Below are 23,124 nucleotides of genomic sequence, written 5' to 3' on the forward strand. Positions count from 1 at the left end.
AAAGGGAGTCTCATTACTTCCCACACTGGCACCACTAGATATCTGAACTTGTTCTTCTTCTTCTTCTAAGAGCAACTGTTCATAAGCCGTAGGGTCACATTCGTCACGGTGTCGTTGCCACTCAAAATACAGATCTCGCGTTGTCGCCGCCACGCGTAACTGGCGACGCTGTCGAACACGTCGCATCTGCTGCCTACCTCGTCAAGGATGTGCGCGTGGAGCGTGTTGGCGCTTTCCCTGGTGATCATCACCGGCGGCTTCGGCTTGTTCTTGGATCCCGGCAGCCGCCCTCGCGGATTCATGAAGTTTCCTTCTCCTTTCCCTTTTCGTTTTTGTTTCGTTTTTCAGAGGAAAAAAGATTTGGTGACCTGCGGTGTAAGGGGGGAAAAGATTTGGCGGCCTGCGGTGTGAGGGTTATTGTTCGAGCTCTGGGGAAGAAGCAGTTGGTTGCCAGGGACTTTCCCTATATCGCATCAGATGGGGAGGAAAAGGAGAAACCCTAAAAGAAGGGTTTGGGCTTGGCCCATCTTGAAGATTATGAAAGAAAACATAAAAGAAAAAGTTTGGACCCTGTCCATTTAAAAAAAATTAACAATAAAAAAAATAATTTGAACTTTTGGCCCGTTTTCATAAAATAATTAATTTAAACATTGATCTTAATTCTGTTTGAGAAAATAATATGTTTCTTTTTTCAATTTAATTTAAACATTTTTTAAAAAAATCATAAAATATTATTTTTTTAAAAAAAATTTGCGGGTTGAAACGGGTATCCAACGAGTATCCGCAGGTTGGAAAAAATTCACGGATTTTTTTATGCGAGTATCCGACTGGTAACGGAACGGGTACGAGTACAATTTTTTACATGCGGATTGGGTTCGGATATCACACTATCCGTGCCCGACTGACCTGTTGTCATCCCTAATTGCAAGGTATAGGAAGAGTACGATGAGAAAGGAAAATATAAAAAAGATAATTTGTTATCCATAGTTACGTTTTTTTAAATTTATAATATATTATTAATTATTTTTTATTAAATAGTAATGATTTACTTTTTTTTCCTTGCAAGATCAAAATCCTTGAAGATATTGTCATTTTTTATTTTTTAAAAACTTATTTATTGTAATTGTATAAAGTAGAATTAGGTATGACATGTACATTTTTTGGAATATAATTACAAATTTTAGTTTTTGTCATTTTGAATGTAATGGATATTTTATATTTATATTTCATTTTTATTGATTTTTATTGATTTTTATTTTCAAACCTTTAAACGTAGATTTATCTATTTATTACAACATGATAGCTATTTGTAGCAACTATTAAATGTGATTATATATTATCAATTTTTTTAATAATAATAGTAATAATAAATATGAATTAATTATCACCTAAAATTTGACGATATAATAATAATAATTATCGTTATATATTTGAAATAACTCTTCATTATCACTATTATAAAAAATACACTAGTGATTATAAATTTATTACTATTATCTTTTGTGATATTTCATTATTATCACTGTTACACAACATTACTAATGTGATATTTTATTATTATCATTATTACACAAAATTATTAATTATAACTATTTTTGTCACAATAAAATTTAGTTTTAGTAACATTTAAAATTATTGTCACAAGTATAATAGTGACATAAGTTTCAATGACAATTTTAATATTGCACAAGGTATTATTAGTAAGATATTTATATATTTCTAGTGATAAATATCTATATCAATTTTTGTGAGTGTTTATATGTAACTTTAGGATAGTTTACTAGGAAAAGAAAACGGAGTGAGTAGTTACCACACACAAGAACTTGTGATGAGTGGGAATGAAATTTGAAAAATAATTCTTTGAGCTACTTAAATTTTTTATATTCATTTAATTTTTTTATTTTTTTATTTTTATGATAATTTTATTTTTATATTAGATATCAAATAAATGTAAAAGTGTGTTATTGTATTATCATTTATGGAATTTTGAAGAAAAAAAATAAATGTTAAGAGAAAATGAAAGCAGTTAGGTTTTGATTGTGTTGACTGAATAAGAAAAGAAAGTAGTAATGGAAGAGGTTTGGTTGTGTTGACTGAATAAAAAAAGAAAGTAGTACTTTTTAGTATTTTCTTTGCCGAAGAGTGATTAAGTATTTTCTTATAATAGTACAGTACATTATACTAGAGAATTCAAATATTTTTATTTGACGAAGAGAAATATATAGAACATTGGAGATACGGAAAATTAAGTACACTAATTTTCATAAATAAAATATGATTTCAAAAAGATAATAATATTTGACAACATTTTACCAGTTGTTATTCTGTGATTGATCTATTTTAATGTTTATGATTATTATTATTGATTGTAAAATAATTTTGGATCAATCACTCTTTAACAAGTAGATAATGTTAAAATATTATAAAAAAAATGTTGTCAAAAGTATGTTATCCTTCCAAAAAAAATGTTAAAAAATTGTTACAAATTATAAATGTTAATATTTTTATTAGTTTGTATCATTCACATGCATCGAGACGTCGTCGTTTCACGTGGAGACCCTGGGTATAAAACGATGGAGATTTTAAAATGAAGCGAAGAAAAGGAGCGATGGAAGTGCTGAAGCTTTCGAAGTTGAAGCTCCAACTTCAAGCCCTCGTCGCCGAAGTTCGAGATCTCAGGGTAACGATCTCCGTCTCCGAAGCCAATCGCCAATTCGCCATGGCCGTTTCCTCTTCAGCTAACCTTCGCACTTTCAGGACAGAGAACGCTCCGCCACCGAGCAGCATCACCTTCTTCTCCAGGTTTCAATTCCCTTCAATTAGGTTATGTCTCTTCATCACGTAGCACTTCGCGTGATTTTACTATGCTGATTCGGTTTACCACGTACGGAGGAGCAGAAGCTGAAGAATAATGAGGAAGAGTGTGGCAGAAAGATACAGGAATTGCAGGGCGAGTTGGCTTCCGTCAGAGAGGAGCGTCAGAAGCTGGAGAGAAAGGTTTGGAGGATTTAATGTTGGTGATTTTTCTAAAAAGAACGTTAAGTGATTGGTGTTCCCAATGCAGGTGAATTATCTAGAGAACGATAATGTGATGCTTGAGAACAAGCAGAAAGAGTTGAAGGGAACGCTGAATAATTTGCTTCAGTCTAGGGAAAGCTTCGTGCATGCTTACGAGGTTATCTTATTGTTTGTGTAGCCCTTTTCTTGCCTCATACACACACCCATATATATGTATTTATGTTACTATATAAAAGTGGTGCGTTACGTGAACAACGATAATGCTAGTGAGTGATGCTATATCACCCTACAATATCTTATTTATAAAGAAATAATTAAATGAAAAAAATGCATAAAATGTCATGAAGATATGAAAAACATTCAATACTTTCGTTACGTAACTAATTGGAGGATTAGGATGATTTTGCAGAAAAAATTAGTTATACAATGCTAAATTCTAAATGATGGCAGGAAGAGAAGTCTCTTCCTTCTCTCATTTAATTTTTTTAGCTACCTTTTATTGTTCGATAAATAAAGTTATGAATTTGAGCATTACTGAAATTGGTGAGGTTACTTTTGTGGATTTTTTTTCCTATGATAATGCAATCAAATTTAGTCCAATTAAGATGTTTAACCCGATGGACCCCATCCCTCAAAAATAAAAAAGGAAAACGGGCACACGCAGACACAGTTGGTTAGCTTGAAAGGAAATTATTTGTTACTTGTTACTACAGCATTCTTGAATCTTCCAAAAGGGTCACAGAAGCTTTAGGCCTTTTATTTTGTTCCTGATATAGTAATTGTTCCTAATCCACGTGTTTGAGCATAACTGAAACTTTTCTGTATACGGGGAATGAGGGAGCAAGAGTAGGGGTAATAGGTAGAAACCATAAGATTTGGGACTTTGGATTTTGTTTGTTGTTGTGATACTACCAACGCAATGAACACTCCTACGTCATGAGGAAACTATTAAATGTTGAAACTTCAAACTCTCCTAATATGGACTGCTGTTGATTGTGTACTTGGGTTCGAAATAATTTGTACAGGAATCTACTTCTAAGATGAAACGTTCAATTGAAGCCAAAGATAGGATGCTCAATGTCCTTTCAGAGAAGATAAGTTCTTGTCTAGCATTATTTGATTCAATAGCCAAGGAGGTATTTTGTATCAAGCAAGTTCTGGATAAAGTCCAGAACATTGTCAATGATAGAGAGGAAGTTGGTAAGTAATTTCCTAACTAGTAATGTCTCCAAAGTATGCTCAGGTGTGGATATTCATACAAACAATTGGTGTTTAATTGCTTATTTTATGTTTGTTTTTCATTTTTTTCAGTGACCAAATTGAAAAAGAAAATGGATTGGGTCTCTGCATTTGAGAAAACATTTGTTGGTAATTTAGAAATCCTAACCTGCCCTAGATTTTAAAACATGTAGTACTTAGTAGTTAGTATGATACAATTAATGTGTGTGTGTGTATATAATATGCGGTGCTACATACCATCTAAGTTTCATCAACTCAAAAAACCTTCCTTTGGGTTGTAGAAAATATCTCTGATCTAAGAAATAAAGTGGAAAACAACGAGGCGGAATTAAGAAGAAAGGACAGAATGATCTCAGAGCTTGTAGCAAAGCTGGACGTGGCAAAAGTTGGCAATCATAACCAAGCTCAAATGGAAGATATATCCATACCTGCAATAGTTATTCTATATCAAATACCATAAAACTTATTTGCACTTTCATTTTCCACATTTTCTTAACCAGCTCCACGTTCAGAAAACTTTATCTCTAAAGGATACAGAGATACAAAATTTAGTTTCTGACAAAGAGGTTTAATGTTTTATTTCATCATTATGTCCATGACTTCTGGTTGTGTGGTCCCTATGATTTCTAAACATTTTTTGAAATAATTCAAAGGTTTTACATTATGAAGTTGGAAGCTTAAGACTCATCTTACAGAGGATTCAGGATACCGTTACAAATATGAATGAAGAGGTAAAAGGAATTTTTAAACTTTATCATTTGCAAATTTCAAAGGTATATTCAAAAGAAATCACCATGTTTATGGCACTGGAAGCACTATTTTCCAATTCAATTTTTTCCCTTGCAATTTGTTGGGGAGAGTGTGTTTCTGTTCCAATGAATAGTTGTAAATTTCTTCATCTACTTTGTAAATAATAGCTGTCTGTGTAGTCGATTTCACAATATAATTCTTATTCCATTGTTTTTATACACCATCCAAGGAGCATATTCTACTTTATTCCTGGTTATATGATTATCAGTAAAATCTAATCAATGATGCTTATTTTTATTCCAGGACAAAAGGTTATTTTCATCAATCTTGCAACAAAAAGAAGAAATTGCAATGGATGTGGAGATTGTCGGTAACATGTAAGATTAATTTATTTAATGGTACATCCGTTAACTTTTAGAATTTACTATCTGATATTATAGGCTTAATACAAAATATTAATGCTCTGTTGGAGAAAGACATGTCTTTTCTAGACTCCTGGTTCAATGTGATCATTGTCCATTCTAGTACACACGCAAAATCAGACCAGATAATGAATAAGTAATAGATGTTGACCTTAGCTTCATTTCTAGATTTATAGATGAACAGTTCAATTATTTTATTCTTATTAAATAATAATATTACTTACCTAGGATGGAAGATGTTGTTTAAAACAATACAGGTTGCACTCTAAAAAGGCACAACATTGTTCGTTAAAGATTGCACTCTAAAAGGGCACAACATTGTTCGATTTACTTTTTTCCCATGAATAAAAACAAACTTATGCAGATCATAGTCTCTTCATCAAATGTGATCAAATCTGATTTCACGACTCTGCTAGTCAATGTTGATGACATTGCCCTGATGGTAACTCCATTACTGAATTTACTAATATCAAGCATATTCTTCATTCCCACTTTTGATTAAAAGATCTTGGTGTGTTGAAATATTTTTTGCGGAAGCCACTCACTTTGCCTTAGGTATCTCAATATGTCAACAAAAATATTGTTTTGATCTTCTTAATGATTCTGGTTTATTGAGGTTCAAACCAGCCTCTACAGCCATGGATAGCTCTCTTTGGCTACAACAAGAACCAATTTATTTGTTTTCAGATCATTTGCCATATTGTCACTTTGTTGGTTGGTTGCCTTATCTGTCTCACCAGTCCACAACTTGACATTGCCTTTGCTTCACAATAGCCGAGTCAATTCATGTCTCAGCTCAGTGTTGCTCATATTTGTGCTTCCAACAAAGTCTTACGCTATCTAAAAGGATGCGTAGGAAAATGATTGTTCTTCAGTCAAATCTCTCATCCAAATAATCTTGTTGCTTTCTGCGATGCCAATTGGGCCACTTCTCTAGATACACACAAATCTTTTACCAAATACTGTTTCTTCCATGGGAATTCATTAATTTCGATGGAAAGCAAGGAAACAAAACACTCTCTCATTAAGCCGCAGAAGCCAATACTGTGGGCTTGCGTCCACTACTTGTTAGCTACAATGGCTAACTTATCCTAATGATCTTCAAGTCACTTGTTGCAAACTTGTTGTTCTGTCCTGCGATGGCGAAAGGGCCTTGCATATTGCCGCCAATCTAGTTTTTCATGAGTGAATCAAATATTTATAAATCGATTGTCTTTTTTTTTTGTGGAAAAAGATTCAACAAGGTCTGATGAAGTTTGTTACTGTTTCTTCATTGCCTTAATTGGCTGACATGTTCACTAAATATCTTCATCCAGACATTTTTGAACAATCTATCCAAGCTTGAGTTAGCTGATATTTTCTTACCTCCAGCTTGTGAAGGGGTATCAAAAGAAGACCAGTCATCTTCAACACAAGAACCGGCCCAAAATCAATAAATCTTTTGCACCTACAAAAGCTTACAATAATATCCACGATATGTATAGAATGTGCTCTGAATATGCTACCCGCTGTACTATTTTTGCTGAGCTGTTACGTTCTGTAACTCTTGTACAAATTCCGTGCTTTTCATATCATTAGGAGCTGTAGCCGCTGTAGGTTATTTATGTGCTGCTATATACTACAAATGGTGAATATTTGCAATTGTCTTTTTCTCTCTCTATATTCCTTACCTATCTCCTTTCTCTTTTGTCTATATTTTCCTTAGGAGCAATATTCGTCATTAGTTATTAAAATTTATAGGTACAAACAATCTCATCTTTGAAGTATTCTTCCGTTTTCTGCCTGATCTTATTCCGTGCCTCCCTCTTTCTTCTAAATTGACTGTGGACAGTTAATGTTTTGAAATGAAGCTTTATTTTATTTCATACTCGTTATTCATCAGTAATTTATTTCAGGAAATGAGCACAGTCGCTATTTTGAAGCAAGTGTGGTATGCATTGGTTTTATTGTGTTATGTTTTGAACTGACGATGGATTGAGACCAAATGCGCAACAGAAGGATTCACTACATAGCCAACTGCGTCTCTGATATCTGGTAAATTGGAATGAGTTTCTTTCTGCTTCTACAGGGTTTGTGAATTAATGGAAAATTTGAAGATGTGCTCATAATTAATTTTAGTTTTTGAGCCCTTCAAGTTGTTATTCAACGCCTTCTGCAAATGTCTGACCATATTCTTTGGTGTATTTGATAATTATGCAACAAGTGTTGATATTCAGCAGTGAAAATAGGTGATTTACCGACCAATATTTGTTTGCTCCGACATCATATTTTGATAAAGTTGGATATTTAGTTAAGGGGGGAGGAAGTACGAAAATTTACATATAGTGCCACTTGAAAATATGTATTTTATTCTCTCACGATCATTGGCATTGCTCACATCTTCACTTATGTTATGCTGTATCTGACAGAAGAGCATAGTGAGCAATTGAAAGTACTCAGCAGTTAATAATCAAACCGTTCCCTTTTTGTTTTTTAAATTTTAGAAACTTTACTTTAGATTAAATAAGATAAAATAATTTTTAAGACTGGGATGCTATGCAGTTGTATTATTTATGACTGCAGCAATCCAACTGGGCCTTTGATGTAAATATATATATATATATATATATATATATATATATATATATATATATATATATATATATATATATATATTATTGGTGTGTTCGACCTTCCATTTGGTAATTGTGTAGCTACCTTTTCCTTTTGGTTTGGAATAATATATTCATTGTTCAAAAATTCATCATATAGTTTGGAAATCCTACTTGTTGAATGAAGAAGGAATTTAATGCAGTCTTTGAGATATTAAATGTATTTATGTTTGTAGAAACTTGGCTTAATGCGATCTAATAAGATTTATTTAACTTTATTAACTTAAAGTGGTTGAAAAATATTTTGATATATATTTGTTAATACAAATATTTGTATATTAACAGTATATGTATTTAAATTTTGGTATTTTGATTACGTCATGGTATTGTTGTTAGCCATAATGTTTAGTTTAATGCTTATCTATTATAAAACTGTAAGAGGAGTAGTAGATGTTATATATTATTACTTCTGTAATTGCCACTCTTTCAGCCGGTATAAAGGGTTGACCTGCCTTGAAATTTGTAATTGTCATATTTTATTAGTTCGCAAACCATCTTTTAGGTATACTATGAAGACAGAAGTTTGAATCGAAGACTTTGTATAAACTACTTAAATTCCTCACCGTTAGACTGATCTTAGTGGGCTGGCAATTCATGGTTTGGTCCAGTGGAATTGGTGAGTATCAGTTTTCTTTACACTCTCCAAAACAAGTTTTGTCTTCATAGAGGTATGCAGTTATTTCCTTTTCTTAAGCCCTCAACAAAAAAAGACCTTTGCCACAACGATTCTGCATATATTTTCTCCTCCCACTAAAGTTGGTTTGCCTTCTGAAAATTTATTTCAATTTATTAAATTGGGAATTCTCTTTTAATTATTTGAAATAAAATACCAAGAGTTTTTTTTTTCATGAATTGGGCTGAATTGAATCTGTTTGTTCAATTTTTTTCCCGCACAATTGAGTCTAATTTGACCTGAAATGACGAAGTGTGCTTGTTTTATTTTATCTAGTCTTGGGTTCAGGACTCTTGTTGATTTCTTATATACTCGGGGAGAGAATACTTAATCATTGTGACAGAAGTGGAAACTAAGCATTAATTAATTATTTTATTTTATTATTTTAAGATTAAAAGAAATATACATAGGAACTTTTTAAATGATCATGTGATCATAAGATTTATTTTTAACTGTGTTTAATTATATAGTATAACATTATAAACCTGAATTATTATATTATATTTAAACGGTCGAGTTAGAAAGATAAATACAAATTTTTTATGTGGTCAGTAAATCTTGTATTGAAATAACTGTAATGTTAATGTTTATGAAAATTTTGATTGACTGTTATATTTTTAGTTTTCAACCAACATTGTTTTTTTTTTTCCTTTATTTGTTTTAAAATAATTTGCATGAATGTTTGTATTTGAAATAGTTGAGTGACATTGTTATTATCATATTTGATCAGATTTAAAGTAAAACCGAACCATATGCACAGTGTTCTTCGTTCGTTATTGAGAAGTCATATTGTTTAGGTTTGGGAGCTGGTAAGTGAAAGTAGTAGGTTTAGGGTGTCCAATAGTACCATAAAACAAGTACTCCGACTCCTCTTTGCATGTGGTAATGGATGAGGATTTCCGTGATCAATAATTCCTCATATACAGTTGTACATTTGTTTTTTTTATAAGGCCTTTTCTTTTAAGACAAACTGTAACAAAGGACGTTCCCACCACTCATTTATTTCCTTTGTTTCCAAATTTTTGTTCTCACTTAAGATATTTTTATAATCAATTCTTCACTCTACTCCTTTATTTTAATATTCTTTCATATCACGTGTCAAATTACTTCGATATAAAATTGCTCTGATTTAACAAAATGGAAAGGATAACTTCGAGATTGGAGCTAAAATTGTTTTCACAAATGTTATACTTCCATAATCTAACCTTTGCCCTCATCCTACACCATCTAAAAGGCAATAATACTTTTAGATTTAGTCCTTGCCAAGGGTAAATCAACAAGGAGAGTACTGTGTAGAAGGAAAATCATATAAAATTAGGTATAGGTACCTTGACACATCAACGTGAAAAAAAACTTATTCCACATAAGTTTCGTTAAATTTTAAAATTATGTACTCTAGTCTTAAAATTCAGTAAAAATGAACTCCACGTCTTGTCAAATGAACATTAAAAACTAAAACAGTATCAAAATCAAAGTATTATTATTAAATGAAAGAAAAATGATATTTTGACGTATCTAATTTTTTTTTTATATTTATTTGACATTTTTTTTAAACTATAAAAATTAATTATATTAAGACCATTTTATCTTGTTAGAAGTGTCAAAATGATGTCTTGTATGTCATGTATCCTAACTCTTAAATAAAATTATTACTGTTAAGAAAGGTAAGCCACCATCTTCTAGTTTTGGTACCTTTTACACCAAAACTTCAAAATAGTCTACAAATCTTAATCTAATTCGGTTTTCAACTTATGGCCATCCATATAACATATATTAAAATGAACGTTTCTTACCTAGATTCAAGACAGAAGGCTGCAGAGTTTTACAATGTTGATTAATAATAAAATTATGAGTTAAATATATTTTTAATCTTTAAATTTTGAGATAAAATTAAAATTTATTTTTCTCATAAATTTTGATACAATTTAATTTTTAAATTCTAATATTAAATAAATATGATTTTTTTTTAATTTTTTATGTATTAAATAATATTTTAAATTAAAGTTAAAATGATTATATATATATTTTTAATTTAAAAATTAAAATATATGAAATTTTAAGATAAAACAAATTTTAATTTTATATTTAAAGACTAAAAATTAATTTAATCCTAAATAATAAAGTTATGGCCTATAATATTTATAATAAAAAATAGTAATATATAAAAACTTTAAATGTCATGCATCATTGCGTGTGACAGAAAAAAAAATCTGAGAATAGGAGGAACTATGATTTTAGTTGCAGGGTTTCAAAATTCAAATATTTAAGGGTCTGATGATTATCGTGTAAGTTGATTGAGATGAGAAGAATTGGAAAGGAGCATGCATGGAGTCAAAGCAATTAATCCTGAGAGTAATTAAATAAGAGCAGTAGTACAGTACTCCAACATTTTTTTAAGAGCCATCTTTGGAAACTGAGCAGAAACCAATGATGAGTGGGAGGTTGCCCAAGGAAGAATGGAGTTGCAATTTTTCTAACATTTAACAAAATTAAATTTACCCAATATTCGGATCTTTCTAACAAGAAAAAGATACTCCTAAATAATTTATCACAAACATGGCTTCACTTTCCTTTCAATGCAATAATAAAGTTGTTTTTGAAATAAATGTGGATATATAAAGAAAAATGCGTTGATCGTAGATTGAATGAGATTTTACAATCTTTTGAAATTGTTGGGATTTGTATCAATTGCTAAGGAAATTTCAAAATAATTATGCGTTCTAGTTGAAATCAATTCCAACAAAACTTTACTTGATTTCAAGCCATATTAAAAAGACTTAATACAACGTATATAGTCAATTTTCACAAGAATGTATTTGATTATACTATCTTTTATTTGGTTACACGGTTTTGTATTCGATTTCATCGTAAATGTATACAATTCTAATACATATGTGTGGGTTTTCTCCCTTAAATTTACAAAATATTATATTTTAAAAATAATTATTTCACTTTACTTAAATACAATTTATTTTATTTTATTTTTTTCTTTATAATAAGTATTACAATTATATATTATAAACAATTATCATTTTATATTATTTTCACATATTTTGATAATCTTTCATTTTTATTAATTAAATTATTTTTCTATCAAATTTTACACTAATTTTTACAAACTTTACTTTTAGATTCATTTTCACTTACCTCCAAAATTCCTTAAAAAAATAACAATCAATTTATTCTCAAATTTTCTCATATTCATCCACTTCTTTTTCTCGAAATTCATCCTTAAGAGAAAACACAATCTAAAGAATTATTTATATTTTGTAAGTGTGATTCTTTTGAGGGAGAAAAATTGATAATTTTGTAAAACCCAACTTGTATTTTTGAATTTGACCGTTTTTTAACACTTAAATAAGTAAAAGTTAAAAAAAATTATAAAATACATATAACTATAGAAGTGAATAAAAATATTGAATGAATCTTTTTATAAGATAAATTTGTATTTATAAACTTTTTGTATATAAATTAAAATATTTAAAAGATATTTATTATTTAATTAACTATAATTATCTATATCTATATTTATATAAATTATATTAAACAATTTAATTTATTTATATTTATACTAGACTTAATTAGTCAGATAATTCCACTTTAAATGACGTGTGTCAAGTTGGTTTTCACATCTAAAAAGGTTTCAATCACGTCTTAATTTTTTTAAAAAAGTATCTCAATTAGGTCATTTTTTTAAAATTAAAACGATATGTCATTAGTTAACTTGTGATTTTTTTATTTCTTTTAAATTTTTTTAAAAAATGTATACAAGATTTTGTTGGAACTTGTATGTGTCAAATGTCATTATTTTGATTTCAATTTAGTTTTTATATATATTTCTTTGATTCAATTTAGTCATATTTTTTCTCAAAATGAACCAATATTGTCTCCTCCAAATTGAGACAAAATTTATTATTTTTATACATGTTATACTGATATTTTTATTAAAAGTGATTTTTTAATATTATAATAATTATTAATTCATGTTTTTGTTTTTGATATTTTTTTATAAGATTAAAAGTAATTACGTATGAATATTTTTACTAAAAAGACAAGCATTAATATATTATTATTTTATGTTTTTTTTAAACTAATATATTATTTATAATACATTATTATTGGTCGACGCAAGTCAAATTTATTTTTTATAAATGTTATATTAATATTTAGGCTTAATTAAAATTTAGTGGTTAAAGTTCTTGTTAACAATAAAATGAGTCAATAATATATCATAATGTAATAAGTTAAAAGTTCATTTTTAATAAAAGTATCACAATAATGTAATAGATTAAAAAGTTATTTTTAATAAAAATATCGTTATAACATTTATATAAATATTAAATTTTGTCTTAATGTGAAAAAATACAATATTATTTCATTTTAAAAAAAATTAAAACTAAATTAAATTAAATAGACATATAAAACTAAATTAAAATCAAATCAATGACACTTAGCACTAACATTAACACATAAATTAAAAGAAAAATTAAAAAAAATCACGCATGACATGCTATGTGTTAGTATTTTTTTTTAAATAACTTAATTGAAATACTTTTTTCAAAAATTACTATTCAATTGAAATTTTTTTAAAAATAGAGATCAATTTGACCAAACTATCGAAGTAATTAAACATTTATATTATTATATTGTTAAACATTTTTTTCACCTGATGGAAAAATACATTTAATAATTAACATGATTGAAAATTTTAGGTTTAACATTTCTTAATTGTTAAAAAAAATAGTTAAAAGTGAAGTATTTTATTCCTCCAATTAACCCCAAAAATATTCTCCTTCTCAACTAACGTTTGTCTTTGATTATGTAGAGGAATAATGGTTACCCATGCACCTAGTTTCACACGCTAAGCATATTTTACCATTTCAACACGCTTTGTGATAAAAGAAAGAATAAATTCCCAACTTTTTCTAATATTAATGTATAAATCAACGTTTTCTGGGTACTTCTAATATTAATGTGATAAAAGAAAGAATAATTAGTGAGAGTCTTGTTTACAAATATTAAGACCCCAAATTAAAACTTTGCCACAATTAACGAATCAACTTAATCAACTTCTTGTTCAAACGTTGCATAAAATGACCTAACAAAAACATCTATTTGACATCTTTAGTTAGTATAATCCTCCAGTTGACCGAAAGAAAAAAAAGAAAACAACTTTTTTAATAATTTCGTATTTTTAGTAATTACTATTGTTATTTTAATATTTTTATTCAACGTGATTTCAATATTTATTAGAAAGAGTTAATATTTGTTAAAATGATATGAATATTTTTTTCTCTTATTCAAAAAAAAAGAAAAAAAAAAAAAAAATATATATATATATATATATATATATATATATATATATATTCAAATCATTATTTCTAATGATATTATTCAAAGAGAACATATTAATTTCTTTAATAAATATTGGAATCATAATAAGTAAAAAGAAAATATTAAACCATTTCAAGAAATACTAAGATCGAAAAAAAAACATTAAATAAAAAACGTTGGAAGTCTCATATCGAGATAAAATTAATTTAGAGTATATAAATAAGAGCAAACTTCACCTTATAAGTCAGTTTTGTAGGGTTGAATTAGATTTAAACTACATTTCTTAACATAATATCAGAGTCAATTTAGAGTATAAGTGCAAACCTCACTTTATAAGCTTTGGATTTCCCTCTTCCTTTAAAGTCTATCAGACTTTCTCTCATAGAAGCTAATAATATTTTCTTCATTTTCTCTTCCTAAAGTTTCAATTCGAGGGGTAAAAGGTTGTGATTTGTGTATTTGATCGTGATTCTGATAGTCCCCCTGGTATTTGATTGGATTCGGTAGGTTTTTTTTTTGAATCGATTTTTGTTGAACGCATTTAAAGATGATAACTTGTGCAAGGGGCAATGTTCCTAAGGCTCTGATTGCTTTCATTGTGGATCGATATCTATATTGCAACCAATTCTCCCAAATGCGAGCCACCTTTCTCAACGAAGCTTCGATACTCTTTGTCGATTCACCCGTAAAAGAGGTTACTAGCGTTAATCTTTCAGTCTTTTTGTTGTTATTTTTTTTTAAAAAAAAAATTGACAAATGAATTGGCATGCTTAATTTTTTCACTTTTCTTGTTAATTTTTTTTCTTAGTGTTAAAGAATTTGTTGAGTTTGGAGGAGATTGTAGATGAATATATATTTATGAAGAAACATAACATATTACTGGATAAACAAAATGTCATGTTGATGCAAGAAAAATACAAAATATAAATATTGTTGCAAGACCTGCAGAATGTTTTGGACAATTTCAATGCAAGATCACCTTTGTCCAATGTCGCAACCATAATACAAAATTTTGAGGTTCTTTCTTGAGATTATTTTTAATGTATTTATTTATTTATTATTTTCTCAACCAATATTTTAAAAACACTATTAATTCTATTGTAAATTTTTGAAAGCTTTCAATAAATTTATCTATATATATATATATATATATATATATATATATATATATATATATTCTAGAAAATTGGGTTTTAAAATTAATTGTGTATTAAAATGATGAAACTTGATTATTTTAATACTAAAAATTTAAAATATAAATAAAATTTTTAGAAATGAATTTTATAATTTAGAAACATACTTTTCTTTTTAGAAACCTTTTCCTATAGCTTTATCCCTTTTCTACATTATCTATCCTAGCCTATTTGTTTAATTATGACCGTTTGGGTGATTTTAGTGACAAGTTCTTCATTCCTGACCCATCAATTTCTCAGTTTGGGTAAGTTAATTTTCTATCCATTTTCTAGGTTCAAGTTGATTCTTCCATTGCATGTGGGGCAAAATATCGCTTGCATGTTTCTTTAGAGTCATATATAATCCCTATTATCAGTGGTTCTAATAACATACCTTAATCATGTTTATGTTGTTCCTAGAGGTAGACAGGGTTTCATGTGCATTTGAAGGCATTATAAGGACTTTGAATTGCTTAGACTCTTACCAAAGGTAATGGAAGCTAGTACTTAAGTCTTTTTACAAAGGTATTGTTAAGTTTATAAGTGTACGCAATTGGTTTGGATTAGATGTTATGTGTTTAAGAGAGTTATCATATGATCAATCGGTCAAGTGATACAAGTTTTCAGGCCAAAAACTATTTTGAACTAATTCACTGAGAAAAGAGTACCTATTTAATCAATTGAATAGGTATAAATCCTTTAAAAGGTACAAATTATACTTCTGATTTCTAGTATAATGTTGAACGACCTTAGGATGATGTTAAGTGTTCTATTTTGTGAATGGGATAGCGTTTAGCGGTGTTAAGGTGATGTTGAACGCTCATTTTTTAGAACGCTTCAACATTGAGCAGTGCCAGGGTGTCGTTGAGTGTCAATCTTGTCATTGAGCGTAACCTTTTGCAAGAAGTCTAGCACTGAGTGCCACCTTTGAGCGTTAGTCTGTATGCTTGAATTGTTTTCTTCTTTGGCTGTTGTAAGTAGATTTATAATGAACTGTATAAATGTTTATGAACATTATGGTGTTTTAAGAATGTGATGATATTGTTGTGAATATGTTTGGTGATGATGTTGAAAGAATTTCAAGCACAAATTCTTTGTGATGATGATATTAGTATATGCATTGCCATATGAAGGTTAGAAAAGAGGTATCATGAACTCTAATAACTATTCACACTCAAATAGAGTAGAATGAGTTATGTGGTGAGATTAGGAGGTTCTAGCCATTAGACTGTTTAGTCCTAGGCGCGAAAGGGAACTAATCTTGTAAGTGGTAGGGTTATAACCTCTTTGTTTATGACTCTACAAAACATAAATACTTTAACAAATACACACCTATGGTGAAACCCAATGTCAAAAACATGTATCTTAATAATTGAGTTTAGTATCAACTATTGTGTGAAAATATATAATTTATCATATTTTATCTATCTTAGCTTGTATTTGATAAAATTTAAATACTTTATGATAATTCTTTTGTTTACTAGCTTACCCTACTTTCTTTTATGTTTCGTGGTTCTTTTGTGATGATCAATTCACGGTTGAGTAGATGATAAGGTAGATGATGACATGCTTTTGGTGAAAGACGATGATTCACTAACGCAGTTTATAGTTTTCTTTAGATGTTTTGTATAGAAGTTTTTTTTAATGATGTATATATGTATTAATATCATGTATGTTTATAACTATATGTTTTGTGTTATCAAACTTTATAATGTTTTATTTAATAGTTTTATACTATTATATTAGAACCAAAAAGGTTATGTTTTTGTTTAAGAATCATGGTGAGGAAGTATATATATATATATATATATATATATATATATATATATATATATATATATATATATATATATATATTCTTTGTGGTGGTTTTGAGTATATGTTAGGAAGATTCTTCTTTTATCCTCTTTTTATTTCTTTCTCTCATAAAGAAAATTAATTTTATGTTATCATATAAACATATTAAAGAAGTTTTTTTAACATTTAGAATTTGTTTGGATTGGAAAATGGATTTAAGAAGTTTATATGAGTGAATTTAGAGGTGAATGTGAAATTGTTTGGATTAAAAGAAAGATAATATGATTTAGATGAATTTAAAATGAAATTTTGAAAGTTTGTATATGATGCAATGAATAAAATAGATTAAAAAATATGTTTTAATGGATAAAATTAAATGATCATCATTTTATCTGAAAGATAAATGTTATATAAATTTAAACATAAATAATATAAATTATGTTAAATAAGATTTAAGTTTTTATTTTAAAATAAAAAAAGTTTAAATTGAAAAAAAAAATATTTAAACTAATAGGGTTTTGTAGAAAAATAGTTTCAATTCAATTTTCTTGAATAATAATATTTGTATATTATATTAAAACAATAACACAGGTTAAATATAATATATCATTAATTAGTGTTTAATCATATATATGCATATAATATATCTTTTTTCTTTCTCCTATGCACCACATCGCTCACCTTAGATTTGAAAACCATTCCTCATCAAGCCGTACGTTTTGAAGGCTAAAAGGGTCATTCACCCTCTTTTCTCTCTTTCTAAATACCCATCACCTTAGGTAAAGGATCTTCTTAGAGTTTATTTAAGATATTAGTTAATAAACTTTATTTTAGGGTATTAGTTATGTGTTCGAACATGATTTTCATCAATAGTAAAATAAACACTTTCTCTATATTAAGCTGAAATTTAATTATCACCTATAATCACTTTGTTTGGTTCCCATCAAGGAAGAAGATTATCTTATTGGGTTTGGTTATTTGAGGAATTGTCGAAAAAGAATAAAAAAAAAAGTCGTCTCATTCTGTTTACACTTCCTTTAATAACTAGAACACCAAGAAATAATTAATTAATGTCAAAAGTCACTATTTTCTCATATTACCTTTGGTTATTAAGCCTTTAACTCTATACTGAACATAAATCCTCGTATTAATTGCAACAATTTTTCTAACTAAGTCTTTTTTATTTTTGGTTAAACCCATTCGAAGGTCTCTATTTCCGTGAGGTTGTCCCAGTTACATCCCCGTCTTTTAAGTCTTGCCAATTAAGTCCTTAATATTGAAAAATTGAATCAATTGGGTCCGTGACGTTAAATCAACTTAACGAGGTTAAGTTTTTGCTTACCTGTGAAGGTGACGTGGATAATTTTGGAGACGTGGCGTGCACAGTAGCTTTTTATTAATGAAAAGCTTGTACGTAACATTTTCTAAATGAAACATTTAAAAAATTGGGGTTTTTCTTAAATATTTTAAAATTAGGGTTAATTGAAATTTGAATTGAGAAGAGAAAATTTGAAGCTTCAAATTGGCAGGACGTCAACTATGGAAGCATCTCCGTTCTGCATTCATCATTAAGCCCAGATTCACCTGCAAACAGAAACCAACCCAGAGTCGCGCCTCCGTAGCAACAACCAAAAATCACCATCTTCATCATGAACCAAAAGACGCGAAGCTCCTCGCATGGCCGTCATCTCCTTTGCACAACCTGCATCAGAAATCAGGACCAGAGAAAAGCAAATTCGCACAACAACCCAAGAACCCCACATCAAACCCTACAAAGAACCCTAAGCGCAAATTTCATCTACCCCTCTTCTCTATCTCGCGCCACTCAAACCTTCATCCGGCAACCATGGCAACCAATCAAACCAGAATCGCATCACCTAGGAAACCATCAGCACCAGTCCAATTCACGGAAGCGCGAGCAGCCGCCCTAGAAGCAAGAGAGCATTTTCCCCTTGCCAATATGAAACCCTAATTGATGAAACCCTTGCACAGACCGAATGGGTTTAACCAAAGATTTATTTACACATAAGTCTAGTTCTCGATAAGGAGGAAAACATGAAATTCACTTTATTCGATCTATATATTGGTTACCCAACGTTAAGACAGTACAGTAGTGCCAAGAGAAGAAGGTAGAGAGGAATACAATAGTGTGTGCATAATGGTTTTAAAAGAGAACATCCTATTGAACGATGATGAGAAAAACCCAAACGCCACACGGGAAAGAACAAACGTCGCTCAGAGGCAGCTCACAAGTAAGCAAAAACTTAACCCCGTTAAGTTGATTTAACGGCAGATACCCAATTGATTCAATTTTTCAATATTAAGGACTTAATTGACAAAACTTAAAAGACAGGAATGTAACTGGGACAACCCCACGAAAATAGGGACCTCCGAATGGGTTTAACCTTTATTTTTTTAATCAAAAAAACTATATTCCTTTTATTAATCGAGGTTTTTTATAGTATCAAATAACTTTTATGTTAAAAGATCATGTCAACTAAATATAAAACTAATTTAAATCATATAATTATAAATTTTATTTTACAGATTAGTTTGATAGAACTAAATTAGAGTTAAAATTTATGTTTTTTACACTTAAAAAAATAATCTAAAGAATACTTATTTTCAATACTAAATTAGAGTTAAAATTTATGTTTTTTACACTTAAAAAAATAATCTAAAGAAAAAAGTATTTATCTAAGATACTTATTTTCAATATTAGTCGTATGATTTTACTCCTATTATCTTGAATATTCAAATCTCTAAAGTTTTGTTCACTTGAATAGATTTGGAGGAGAGTGATTGAATGAATTTGAGATGATTTGTACGCAAATTTTTTGTTGTTTATTTGAGTGGATTTGAAAGTAAGTGAGAGTGGATTTAGAAGTAAAATTTGTGAGAATTAGTATAATATTTGATTGATGTGACAGATTAAAAAAAAATTACTTCCAAATCCACTCTCACTTACCTCCAAATCCACCCAAATAAACAACAAAAAATTTATCTTGAAATCCTCTCAAATCCATTTAATCACTTTTCCCAAATCCATTCAAGTAAACAAAGTGTAAAGAAGGATCCATTCAAGTGAACAAAGTGTAAGGTACGAAGGTTTTCTTCTTACTTTGGCCAAAATAAGAAGTCAATTATTTTTAATGTTTCCTTTTTCTTTCCTATTTCTTCACACAAACTTCGGTGCTTAGAAAATTGATTTGATTTTAGTAGGTTATTTGAAATCCTACTTCATATTAGAGAATAGACTTTGTACACCTATCTTATAGGTCAACAAAAGAAAAAGATATCAAACATATAATTTAAAACAATTGAAACTTGAGACACGACAAAGATAAAAACACGAAGATTATATATAATATTTTTAAGATTTAATATTATCTTCGTGATAACTGATATAAAAAAGTATAACAATATATTGAAATAGGACATGGATTTATTATTTAATAAACTTATAAACTTGAGTGCTTATATAATAAAAGGTAAATAAATATATAACTTAAATTTATACGAACTTAATATAATAATAAAAATTGATTATTTGTTTTTATTTAATTAGTTAGCAAATCAAGTATTGAGAAACATTTTGGATGAAGTAAATTTTGACATTTAACTAAATAAGTTTTTTTTTTCACAAAATGTATAATCTAAATTGTTTTTCTATAAAAAAAAAGGCTGGTCGGCCTTTGGTATAATTAAAGCTTTCGTCTTCTGTGAAGTGATCAAACCTAGTTTTAGATAATAATAGATAAATGGCTTAATTGATCATGCAAAGCAAAAAACAACAATACAAAACATAGTTAATTTCATTAAAATATTTTAATGATTTTAAAAATTTATTTAAGCAAATAACGAAATGAAAACATGATAAGAATATTAATATTATATGATATAGCTAATTTACTTCAAGAACATAATTTGTAGACTCTATTTGTTAGAGTTTCAATCAAGGTGAGGAAAAATAGAAGTTTATGAAAATTGATTAACTTATATTTTTACTTTTCTTAAATTAAACGTAGAATCTACTCTATTTCTCATTATTTCCATTCACAATATTTCTCTCCTTTTTTCATGTATTTATGTTACTCTACACTTTATTTTCTTCCAATCAAACACATTAAGAAAGTCACATTTTTATTTTGTTTCTATTTAAACAACTAGAAAAAGAAAATTCTTTTTCCCCTCTCCTATTTCTTCCACATTTAATTATTTTATATTAAATAGTTTAAAATTTCACTCAGCATTTTTTCCCATCACTTATTTATGTTCTTTTTATTCCTTTCTTAAACCAAGTACAAATTTTCTAGCTGCTTTTTTGCTATTTTTCAAAAGTTAAATTCCTAATGCTATAAATAACCCTTGCTTAAAAATATAACCAGCTTTTCATTGTGATTAATAATTAATCATCAAGTGGTAGAGAAAGGTCGTATTCCAATGCTATTTATAGTACGCAGTTTTCTTGAACCATATTTTTAAAACTTAAATTTAACCATGAATGATATTTTTTGCCCTAATAGTGTATTCTTTTCATAAAGTAATGATGGCATGATTCATCAAATTTCCTTCACACAAGAAATTATAAATGATGCATTGCTTTTTCTTTCAACATATCGAACGTCGTTATCATATTTTGAATTTCTTATACACCCAACTTTTGTTCTACCAACCTAATCATTATCACATAGTCACAATTAATCAATGATATGGTGAGTCCACATTTTTAATATTAAACTTTAGACATCCTATTTCTTAATTTATATATAATTTGTGAAATGTCAAATATATAAGATTTTATCACCAATAAGATCAGTCAAAAAAGAAAGAAAGAAATTTGAAAAAAAAAACATGAGAAATGAGTTAAATGATATTGCACATAGAGACAAACTAAGATCAATATAAAATTGAAGTTGAAGTTTTGTTTGGCAATTTCCCCTATTTTATGTAACTGAAACCGTGTACTTGGAATAGTGAGTTTTCTATGTTGACAATAAAAATGTCTCCATCTACAAAATTTCTACATTCTTTCGGGGAACTTGCTTTATCAAATTGATTCATTCATAATCATTGAACATTAAGATAAACAGTGGCTAGTCACCATGGAACTGAATATCATTATTGGTTTGGTGAAAATTCATTAGAACATCTCAAGGAGAGGTTCATTTGTCCCAAACATAACCTATTTGTCCTAATTAAGAATTGGACTGATAATGACATTTTTGGCCTATCTTTTTTTGAAGGAAAAGTTTGATCATTTCTCTCTCCTGTAATCTATAGCATTACCACAAACAATTCAAGCGGTGAAAAGAAAACCCTAGAGTGTAACATGTTTGAACAGTAACACTGTCATGAATTTGATCTTGTGAATCACATGGTGAGATATTTTCCTCAAAAGTTCAAACAATATGTTAATTAATCAAACATGTGGTGGGCAAATATCGATTATGAGAGATATTATCTTTTTTAAATAGTTCTTAGAATCTCCACAAACTGATTATTATTTTTTAGCAGAAACAAAGATGAGGTTAAGAAGAATGTCATAACATAACATCAGTGTCAGAAATTCAAATATGTCATGTTTGATGAATAAAAATTAAGAATTTGAAAGGAAAATAAAGAGTGATAAAAGGGTTTATCTGGGTGGTACAGATCTAAATGTGATTCATATCCAGCACATATATCATAAAAACCTGAGCTTTAGGGGACCCATGTTGGTGGTGTGATTGAGGAAAAGGGACTAATATGAATGTTGGTGTCTCTACGCAGTGAGCTTTGGTTTGCTCTCCAAACACAGATTTGGATTGACTACACGCAATATACGGACATGGATAAAGATACTGAGAACTTTACATGAGTGTGTGAAACGACGTCAGATAAACGCCAAAAGAACAGTAGCAAGCAACAACGTAGAACTTGGTCCACAATCTCTGCATTCTGCACCACTCTTCCACACGTTCGCCTAATAATCTTACGCCACGTGGCACACGGGACCCTCACGGTCCTGCCAACCACAACAACTACCCTTACTGTACCGTATTATTACTATTATTATTTTCTTAGAA

At 28.9% G+C, this 23,124-nt stretch overlaps 1 protein-coding gene across 1 annotated transcript; it reads left to right on the plus strand.

Moving 5' to 3' along the window:
* The first annotated feature begins 2,608 nt into the window (after window positions 1-2,608).
* LOC108322502 (uncharacterized) lies at window positions 2,609-7,877 on the plus strand. The gene is made up of 11 exons (XM_052869110.1): window positions 2,609-2,680; window positions 2,758-2,802; window positions 2,893-2,997; window positions 3,065-3,175; window positions 4,044-4,218; window positions 4,330-4,386; window positions 4,539-4,675; window positions 4,764-4,823; window positions 4,911-4,988; window positions 5,311-5,384; window positions 7,325-7,877. The coding sequence occupies exons 1-11, from the start codon at window positions 2,609-2,611 to the stop codon at window positions 7,329-7,331; spliced, it is 921 nt and encodes a 306-aa protein (XP_052725070.1). The 3' UTR covers window positions 7,332-7,877.
* Window positions 7,878-23,124: the final 15,247 nt, after the last annotated feature.

Source organism: Vigna angularis, chromosome 10, assembly GCF_016808095.1.
Source record: "Vigna angularis cultivar LongXiaoDou No.4 chromosome 10, ASM1680809v1, whole genome shotgun sequence".
Taxonomy (NCBI): Eukaryota; Viridiplantae; Streptophyta; class Magnoliopsida; order Fabales; family Fabaceae; genus Vigna; species Vigna angularis.

Excerpts from the sequence above, each read along its gene's own strand:
- LOC108322502 (XM_052869110.1), top strand. The coding sequence starts at position 2,609 with ATGGAAGTGCTGAAGCTTTCGAAGTTGAAGCTCCAACTTCAAGCCCTC. Across the intron at positions 3,176-4,043 it reads GCTTCGTGCATGCTTACGAG|GAATCTACTTCTAAGATGAA; the intron begins GTTATCTTATTG and ends TAATTTGTACAG. Across the intron at positions 4,219-4,329 it reads CAATGATAGAGAGGAAGTTG|TGACCAAATTGAAAAAGAAA; the intron begins GTAAGTAATTTC and ends CATTTTTTTCAG.